This window comes from Aptenodytes patagonicus, chromosome 11 (genome assembly GCF_965638725.1).
Source record: "Aptenodytes patagonicus chromosome 11, bAptPat1.pri.cur, whole genome shotgun sequence".
Classification (NCBI taxonomy): Eukaryota; Metazoa; Chordata; class Aves; order Sphenisciformes; family Spheniscidae; genus Aptenodytes; species Aptenodytes patagonicus.
The window spans coordinates 3374333-3384336 of record NC_134959.1 but is presented as its reverse complement, the minus strand read 5'-3'; the positions used below and the strand labels follow the sequence as shown (position 1 = coordinate 3384336).

Here is a 10004-nt window from a genome sequence, read left to right as displayed (position 1 = left end):
AAAGAGCCGGCCCCGGGCGCCGGGACACGCAAAGCACCGCACAAGGCCCGCGCTTGCGGGGACGGGGCAAGGGAAGCAGAAATCCTCCTCCCTGCCGCTCCTTTTTTTTTCCCCCCCCCCCCGTTCTCCCCATCGGAGGCCTGGGAAATTTCCCCAAATTTCAGGCTTTGGGGGTCGGGGGGCCAAGGATTCGGGGCTGAGGGTGCTCAGAGCCGGCCGCCCCCGCCGTGCCTTATTCGTTTCCCCCCGCAGTTGTATAATTTCCAGCTCTCCACGTGAACTGAACCTTTTATCGAATCATAACAACAGACCTTTAGGCTCCAGGAAAACGACTTTGTTTTAAAAACAACCAGTTTTCCGCATGAAGGAAAGGTGAAGGGAGAAAAAAAAAAAATATGCAAAAAACCACGTATATACACAGACAAGCGCCAGACTTGGAGCAGAAAAAAACAGCATGGATTTATTTTAAGGTAAGTACAACAATTAGGACCACATAAGACAAACGAACTTTGAAGCAGGTTAAAGCAAATAGTCCTTAGGAATGGTCAAGGTGAAATCTATTATACAAAACATCACACGTCGTAAATAATAATAAAAAAGTATCAGATACTTTGTCTTTTTTTTCTTTCAAAAAAAAAAAAAATCCACCAGCAAAAAATAAATTATTTCCTCGTCTTGCGAAAAGAACAGCTCTAAAACGAAAGAAACTCTATTGCATAATTGTACACAGAAGAAGAAATCACTTGTCATTAATTTGGAAGTTAGGAATCGTTGGGCGAGACAAAAATAATCCAGTGAACTCAACTTTAAATATTATATTAATGGCTCTGAAAATCAGCCTGATTAGAAATCCACACATTTTTTACAGCACAACAGAGAACTTAAAAAATACCCAGGACATATATTTATATATATATATTTATATACTTTTTTTTTCTTTTAAAACGTATAAATGGTCGTTGTGATATTGGTCCATAACTTATTTTTCTGAGACCCCCTATACTTTAGCATATAAAATTTGCCACTTTTAGATAGACATATATATATAGAATTATTCCTTTTTTTTTAATTTTTTTTTTTTTTTTAGGAGAGATCCCCGTCTTTTCAAGTAGAATTTACTTGCCTGGAATTTAAGAAGGCCCCGAAACGGGTCTTGGGATCTACAAACCCTGTGGCCCCCAGGTCCACAGGGAGGCTGTCAGATATTTTTTATTAGTATTATTTTGTTTTTCTCCTGCGTCTGAAGCGTTTGGTGTGGTTTTATTTCTCCTGACTTTTTTTTTTTTTAATAATAATTATTATTAACAATTTTTTTACTTTTTTTCTTTTTTTTTCTTTTTTTTTTTTTTTTTTTTTTCTTTTGGCGGGTGGCCCTAGGCGGGGGGTCGCGGCTACTCAGTACTTAGTGCAGTCGTAGGAGTAGGGGGCGGCGTGGCGGTACAGGGAGGGCGCGGATCTGTAGGGGATCTGACAGGCGGAGTTGCTGCTCACCTGGTGGTCGCTGAGCGAGGCGCTCTCCATCCCGAGCCGGTGCGAGGTGAACATTTCCCGGACGTTGGGAAAAGTCTGCTGCTGAGAGCCGAAAGTGTGCCCGGGCAGGTGGCTCAGCTCAGCCCCGTGGTTGAGGTACCAGGAGGCGCTGGGCTGCCCCCCCGCCGCCGCCCCTCCGCCGCCGCCGTGGGGATGCCCGGCCCCCAGCGCACCCTCCTGCCCCGGCGGCAGGCTCAGGGTGCCGAGGGGCGACGGGGCGCCGGTGGGATGCTCGGCCAGACCCTCCTCCAGCGGTGCGGGGGGCACGCACATGTGGCCCGGCCTCTCGCCGCTGTAGAGGCTCATGGCCCGCATGCTGCAGTGGTAGCTCCCACTAGTGTCCAGGGCCTGGCTGCACGCCGCGCTGTAGCCCGACGGCTGCCCCGGCGGGTAGCCCAGCGGCATACCGGCGCCCGTCCTGCCCGCGGCGGCACTCACCGGGCTGAGGTCCCCCGCGGGGGAAGTCCGCAGGGTCATGATGCTCTCCACGCTGAAGCCCGGTAGCCCGTTGCCGGCGGGGTGATGCTCGGGCAGCGAGCCCTCGGGGGAGGCGGCGGCGGGGGGCGAGGCGGCGCTGCGGGGGCTGTCCCGCAGAGCCCCGCCGCTGGCCGGGCTCAGCGTCTCCACCTTGGTGATCACCGGCAGCTCGGGAGACGCCGTCTCGCTCTTGATCACCACCTTCTTCTCGGAGGCCGGCGCCGAGGCGGAGGAAGAGGAAGAGGAGGAGGAGGCTTCCTTGGGGAGGTCGGCGCCGGGCAGCCCGGGGGGCTTGGGCTGCTCCTTCAGCAGCCGTTCCCGGGCCTCCTCCTTCTCCTTGGAGACATCCTTCTTCTTGAAGCGTCTCCGGCGGCGCAGGAAGCTGCCGTTCTCGAACATGTTGTAGGAGTCGGGGTCCAGGGTCCAGTAGCTGCCCTTGCCCGGCTTCTTGTCGTCGCGGGGCACCTTGACGAAGCACTCGTTGAGGGAGAGGTTGTGGCGGATGCTGTTCTGCCAGCCCTGCTTGTTCTCGCGGTAGAAAGGGAAGCGGTCCATGATGAACTGGTAAATCCCATTGAGCGTGATCTTCTTGTCGGGGGCGTTCTGGATGGCCATGGTGATGAGGGCGATGTAGCTGTAAGGTGGCTTCACCAGGTCCTTGGGGGCGGCGGGTTGGTGGGGGTGGTAGGGTCCGTAGGAGCGCCCCATGCCCGCCGCGTACTGCTCGGCGTGGCCCGAGTAGACGCTCATGGGGTTGCCCATGCCGCCGTACGTCCCCGCCGTCCGGTAGTAGTTCTGCTCGCTTAAATACGGCACCACTCCCAAAGCGTTGGGGTCCGAGACGGAGTAGCGAGCCTGCATCATGGAGAGGGGCTTCCCGCGGCCGGGGAGGAGAGGAAGAGGAGGAGGAGGAGGGTGGAAGGGCCTCACCCCCGTCCGGGACCCCCTCTGCGGAGAAGGAAGAGGGGAGAGAGGGAGAGAGCGGGAGAGAGAGAGAGCCGCAGAGACGAGCTAGATCCCAGCGTGTCCTCTAGCAGCGGCACCGCAGCAGCAGCATCCTTCGGGGCGCCGGGGGCAGGGTGGTCTCTGGCGGCCTCTCCCTCCCTCCTTATTACTGTGATTCTTGTATACACACCTACGGCCCGCGGCGGCGGCGGGCGCTGCTGCGGAGCGGGCGGCGGCGGGGGCGGGGGGGGGGGGGACGGGGACGGGGGACGGGACGGGGGGGGGGGGCTGTTCTCGGAGGAAGAGGGAATTCTAAAAAAAAAAAATAATAATAATAATAATAAAAAAATGACAATAATTAAAAAAAAAAAGGGGGGGGAAGAAAAAAAAAACAACAACAAAAAAAAAAAGAATCAAAGAAAAAGCAGCCTTTGCGGAAACCCAGTTCTCGTCACAACAACCGCCCGAAATCTTCCGGAGCCAGCGGGGCCCCGCCGGCTCCTGGCGAAGGGTGCGCGGGGGGCGCGGGCTGCGCGGAGCCGCCGAGCTCCTCGGCCGCGCTGCGGAGCTTCAAAACTCGCCCCGCGCCGCCGACGCGCTTTTACTCCCCGCTGGCCCCGCCCCCCGCCGCCGCCGCCCGCCAATGGCGGGGCGCGCACCCGCCGCCGCGGCCAATGGGAGGGCGGCGGCGGGATGCCGTGGCGTTCGCGAGCATCGCACGCAGGCACACGCCACACACACACACACACACACACACGCACGCACACGCGCACACGCACGGGCACACAGGCGCGCGCGCGCCCGCCAGCGCCTTGCCTTACTCTAAAATGATATATACACACATAAAAAATTACATACGTTCCCCCCCCCCCCCCTCTCTAATTTTAACGTTTTGGCCCCGAAAGCAGCCAGGGCCCCGCGGCTCTGGCCGGGGGCTCCGCTCCCCCGCGGCACCTTCCCTCGCGCTCCGTCGAAACCCCCGGTTTTTAAGCACTTTTTGGAGCCGGGGTCGGTCTCCAGGACGGCGGGAGTCGCGACACCGCGCTCATCGCCGCACCGCCCCGCGGTGCCGACATAAGGGCGCCCCTGCGCCGGGCAGGTCCTCCTGCCCCCCCCCTCTTCTAAAGGTATTTATTTTAAGTGACGCGGCCCGGCGGTCCCTCGCCTGACGCCGGGAGCGGCCACCGGGACCCTCCCCGCGTCGCTCAGCCCGGTGGCGGGCGGCGTCTCGCCCCCGCTTTGCCCCTCGCACCCCGGCGGCCCCCGGCCCCGCCGCCGCTGGGGGGCCGAGAGGTTCCTCCGCAGCTTTTGGGGGAGCCTGAGGGTATTTTCTTATCACCCTTTTCAAAGCGAGCGCACCGAAGTGGCTATTTTTTCGTTGAGGCGGGTTTTCTCGTGCGTGTGAAATCCGGCCCCCCCCCCCCCCCCCCCGCCTTTTCTCTAATGATTTCATTAGAGGCGACGGGAGCGGGACAATTAGGGACGCACGGTGCCCAAGTGTAAACGCGGGCGTTGGGAAAACTGCCGCGACCTGCCCTGATCCCGCCCGCGGGAGAAGCGCGGATCTGCCCAGCGAAGAAATGGAGGTGGGAATCGGCGACTGCCCCCCCTCCCCGCTCCGCAAAAAAAAAAAAAAAAGTAAAGAAAAATTAAAACAACAATAGTAATAAAAAATTAGCCGCTGCAAAATCGATTCGAGCCCGAAGAGACCACGATAAGGCTGAAATTAATTAGCTGTCACTTCGGCAGGGCTCCTTCCCGCTGCCTCCCCCGAGCCCGGCGGCTCCCGCTCTGATTTCGAAGCGGTGATCTTTTTGGTTTCTCACACTGTAATTCTGCCTTTCCCTCCTTGCAATTTGTGTGGCTTCGTAAGGCTTTAAACAAAGGTTGTTTTTTTCCCCCCCCCCCCCCCAAAGTCAGACCGTGATTTTTGCCGGCTGCCGGTACGAAGGGTCCCTTCCCCGCTCCCGGCCGGGGCGGCGGGGACGAGACCGCAGCCGGCGGCTCCGGCCGTGGGAACTCGGCGGTGCTGTTAATTACCGGAGATTTTCTTAATAAGAAAGGAAACGATTCTATGCGATAGCCGGGGGAAAAAAAAAAAATAAATAAAAATAAGAGGCAGCTCCTCTACAAGGAGGTATGGTTAAAAATGATCCGCGATGGAAAAATTGATGGGAAAGTTTCGCCGGACGCTTCGAAATTGTTATTTAGTTTTGATGGAAATGAACGTAAATGTTCTGGGAGGGTTTCATCAACCGAGCAAACGTCCGGGGGATTTTTTTATGAAAACCAATAGTAAATTCTGCGGGGTCTGCTGATACTTTTCATGTAAGTGTACGACTATCGAGAAAACTTTATTTTTTTAATTCTTTTTTCTGGGATAATTTGAGAACGACTTCACATTTTTATCTTCGGTTCTCAAAGAAATCACGTTTCTCATAAAAACTAGGGCGTTTTCTTAGCGGACGTAAGCACACGGGACTTCTCAAACAACCTAACTTTTTGAAAGGCAGGGATTTTTAAAGGCAAAAGCTCGACCGAAGCCACCCCTGCGGCGTCCCGGAGCTGCCCCTTCCTAGAAGCCTGGCACGCTCTCGAGAAATAGCCTTGGTCGAATCTTACCTCTCCTCGGCTGAAAACTTTACCGAGACGAATTTCTAGAGAAAACCAAGAAGCAGCAATAGGTCTTTGCTTGCTGCGGCTGGGAACTTAACAGGGACCAAATCAGCGGGCTCGGGAAAGCCCAAACTTCGAATCGCAAGGAGAAAAAATACATATATATCGGCGTTACGAAAGATAGCCAGCTTCCAAACGGGGGAGCGCAGAGAGAGGAGTCCTTTCAGGCAAGAGAGCGCAAGGCAGGGGGGAAGCGCGCTCTCCTCCCGGGCACGGCGGGTTTCCCTCTCCCTCCGCCGGGCTCCGGGAGCGGCGTTTGCCCCGGGTACCCCAACAGCCGCGGCCGGGGAGGCGGCGGTTCTCCCTCCGCAGCTTTTATCTGCCTTTGGCGAGCGCCCGGGAGCAACGACCTCAACCTTTCCCCTCCTCGGGGGCTTTCCCCGCACCGGCTCCCCGGGCCCCCGGACGGGCGGGTGCTCGGAGCTGCCGGTGCGGCGGTGCTCGGCGCGGCCGGTCCCCGGCGGCCGGTCCCCGGCGGCGGGGGCAGCGCTCACCTGCCCGCCCCGGGGGCTCCGCGCGGCGTGTGCTGCCCCCCAGGGGACACCGAGGGGCTTGCACCGTCGCACCGGCACCGGCTGCCCGCCCCGGGCCCCCGGTTGTGCGGGAGTACTGCGCGGGGGGGAGGCGGAGGAGAGGGGAGAGGGAGACGGAGAAGGAGAGACGGGGAGAAAGGAGGCGAGGGGAAAAACGAGGGGGGGGGGGGGGAACGAGACAGAGGGTCAAAGAAAAAGAGGGCGAGCGGGTGAGCAGGCAAAAAAGGAAGAGCAAGAGGTGGGTGAGGGAGAAAGAGAACGGAGAAGGGGAACAAGAGAGAAGGAAAGCATGAGAGTGGCAGGAAGGGGGGGGGGAGAGGGGAAGAGAGAGAGGGAAAGAAGGAAGGAAAGAAGGGGGGGAGAGAGGAAGGAAGAGAGAGAAAGGAAGAAAGGAAGAAGATAAAGTGGGAAAGAGGGAAAGCGGGAAAGAAAGACAGGAAAGAAAGAGGGAAAGAGGGAAAGAGGGAAAGAAAGACAGGAAAGAAAGAGGGAAAGAGGGAAGGAAGGAAGGAAGGAAGGAGGAAGGAAGGAAGGAAGGAAGGAAGGAAGGAGAGAGAGAGAGAGAAAGAGAGACAGAAGGAAGGAGGGAAGGAAGGAAGGAAGGAGGGAAGGAAGGAAGGAAGGAAGGAAGGAAGGAAGGAAGGAAGGAAGGAAGGAAGGAAGGAAGGAAGGAAGGGAGAGAGAGGAAAGAGAGACGGAAGGAGGAGGAAGAAGGGAGGAAGGGAGGAAGGGAGGAAGGAAGGAAGGAAGGAAGGAAGGAAGGAAGGAAGGAAGGAAGGAAGGAAGGAGAGAGAGAAAGAGACGGAAGGAAGGAGGGGAAGGAGGGAAGGAAGGGAGGAAGGAGGAAGGGAGGAAGGGAGGAAGGGAGGAAGGGAGGAAGGGAGGAAGGGAGGAAGGGAGGAAGGAAGGCGAGCTATGTCTTGGCAAATGCAAACGGTGGCATCAGTCCAGCTAAGACCCACCGATGCACACGGCTTTCTGCTCGTTCACCAGTTTGGCACCTCTGCTGGTGACCAGCGCAGGAGAGGGCACCCACCGCTGGCTACAGGGGGCTGGCACAAACCCCACACCTATTTTCCAGCGGCAGGCGATGCTGCCGGGCTCAGACAGGTTAGCCCGGGCCAGCCCCACCTGCCCTAACGTGCCTCCTTTGCCGGGGTTATTTCGTAAGCACAAAAATTCGGTCATACACTGTTGATTCACGCACGGAAACCCATTTCACAGTGGTCCGAAAGACTAGTTTTCTAGTACCCAGCTAATATGCTGGATGAACGAAAAACCTCATCAAAAACCGTTGCCTTTAAAATTTGCAGCCTATTTTTAGTTTTTCAATACTGAAAACCAAGCAGAGTGGTATCGCCAAGTTCCGCACTCCTCTTTGGGTGCGTTTCATCTGTTTTCCATGGCTGCCCTTGTGTGTTCAGCCCGCGCTTCAGAGAAATGATTCCCGCAGCACAAGGAGTTTCTTTCTGCATTGTTCCCAGGGTTTGTAATCCTGGGCTGTATTAATCTGGCACTCCCTTTTTCTAGGTGTTTTCACAAATCATGGGTGTTTTCAAGAAAAAGCCGCGTTTTGTCTTCTGCATGAAACACCGGGATCCTCTTTTTAACCTCTTTCTCTAGAGTATTTTATTCAGTTTGGTAAAATGGGTAGTGGAAGAGACCCAGGCACCTCCGATAGACTAATTCCATTTACAAGGGTGCCGGTGGCCCCGTCTGCTTCCCGCTGAAGGGAGGCTTTCCAGTGGCATCCGTACGAGCCACATCAGGCTGCCAGAGCTAATGCTAAAGGCTGCAGTACCCGTGAATAGAAGAGACCCTGGAAAAGCAATTTGGAGCAAATTTCAGACCTGTAGATTCAAAGCAGAGAACTGAACCAGGCGAAGAGACGTCACCCGTTGGCAAACTCCTCATGCGCTTAAGGCAAAAGACCCCGATTTCTACAAAGCCAGCTCAGGCCCTCTTTTTTGGAAGCCAAATCCACGTAAGGAACAGCTTTACCGAGCGTCTTGCACGGAGGTTGGAGGGAGATGTAGGTGGTCTGGTAGGACCTCACCCCCCTTGATTGTTACTGTATTAATTAACGGCACCGTTGCTACCTCACTCGCTTTCCCTTCCTCAAAGGAGAGGAGGAAGAGAGCGTGTTGGAGCGGAAACAAGTCCCACGAGCTGCAGCGCGGCGATTTTGGGCGACAGCGGACAAACGGACAGCGCTGGCACCCGCAGCCCGGCAGTGCAAATCGCAACGCCGAATTACAGAGAGGTTGTAAATCGCTCACCAAAGGCCCGATCCTGAACTCCCCGCAGAGATATCGAAATCGCTGGGAGTTTCTGTGAGTAGGAAGTGGAGGAATGAGCTTCAAACATTCAGGCCCAGCTCCACATGGGTGGTCTATTATGCCTGGATGGATTCCCACTGGCTCCAGCAGCACTCTGAGGTAGTGAAAAGGCTCTTCCTAAATGCACCCCGTTGCAGAACCAGGGCTCTAAGTACTCTCTTTGAATGCTTACGAGGGACTTGGGTGGAAAGGTGAAGCCTCAGGCTCACCGCAGCTGCTCTGCAGCGTTTAGCCCCATGTGTTGATATTAATCCGAGTTCGAAAAAACACACGTAGTTGGAGGGGGAAAGACTCCTGAACCCAGCGGAGTCCTGGCCTTTGGTTCGCACTGTGAAACAAACAGTTCAGCAACCGACAGCAGCCACAGAGAGAAAACGCGCTTGCATCTGCCCAGCTACATCTGTAACTATTCAGGGAAGAGCATCCGAATTTGTTCCGCTTTTCGGTTGGCAGAGCAACAGTCGGCTCTGACGGTGGATGTGTATTGGTAGCATCCAAGCCAAGCAGATTAGAAACCAAATTCAAAAGCCATTTCCCCTCCTTCCCCGACACACTTTAAAATAAACCTCCGCTTCTTTGTTCCCATGACCCTTCCATCCCACTCCGCTCAGGAATGCCGAGATTCTCAACGGCCTCCCTCTTCTTGGAGTAATTGTCAAATACATTAATTCTATAAATAATAAATCATGCAAACAAACCATTTACTAGCCTATTAAACGCGAGCGAGACGTGCACTTTCTGAAAGCGGGCAGACTTGGAAGCCCACGTAAAGGCTGGGTACTGCTTTATTCACGACCGGCCAATTTCAGATGGAAAAGTAATTGATTTGGGAGTTTATTTTATGAAAAGCGGGGTGTTTTCCCCCAGCTACAACGCGCGATTGAAAGACCGCGGTACTTCTGCAACCCTGGGGGTGCACGCTCACGATGTTAACGGTATGGCACGTCCCTTTCCACGTTTAACTTGAGAAAGATCGGTGGTGCCGCTGCAGATTCGGGGGTGCGCGACCCCTCACACGGCTCGCCCTGGGCCCGGGCGAGGAGGCCCCCGGCAGCCCTCTGCTGCAGGGCGCCATTTCACGGCCTGGAAGCTGCCCGCCAACAGAGGCACTCGGAGAAGGGAGCCCAGGCCGCCACAGGCACACGCTTTTGCGTGAAGCACTGCTTCTCCTCGGCGCCCACCGCTCCCGCCCGGCCCCGCAAACCGGGCCCGACCCCCTGAGGAAAGGGCCCTCCGTTAGGCCCAGGTTCCCTCGCGGCCTTTGCGCTGCACAAGGGGGCTCCGGCGGCAGCACGGGCTGCCCCGTCCCCGGGGGCTCTCCTCGCCCAGGCGACCGCGGGCCAAGGGCGGCCCTTCCCCGGCCCGGACAGCGCCGCGGCCGCCATCCCCGCGCTCCGTCCCCGCGCCTCCTCCGCTCCGCCTTCGGGGCCGTTTGGTCCCTCCGCGCCGCCGTAGACGCTCTGCGGGAGGGGCGGGGCTAAGGCGGAGGCTCCTCCTCTCCCCG

At 56.5% G+C, this 10004-nt stretch overlaps 1 protein-coding gene across 1 annotated transcript; it reads right to left on the bottom strand.

Annotated features, from left to right (window-relative positions):
- Positions 1 to 1335: 1335 nt before the first annotated feature.
- FOXC2 (forkhead box C2) lies at positions 1336 to 3066 on the bottom strand. The gene has a single exon (XM_076348805.1). It carries the CDS (start codon positions 2869 to 2871, stop codon positions 1396 to 1398), a length of 1476 nt encoding a protein of 491 aa, XP_076204920.1. The 5' UTR covers positions 2872 to 3066; the 3' UTR covers positions 1336 to 1395.
- Between the last annotated feature and the right edge of the window lie 6938 nt (positions 3067 to 10004).

What these genes read in the sequence shown, in the direction of transcription:
- FOXC2 (XM_076348805.1), bottom strand. Translation starts at nt 2,871, where the DNA reads ATGATGCAGGCTCGCTACTCCGTCTCGGACCCCAACGCTTTGGGAGTG.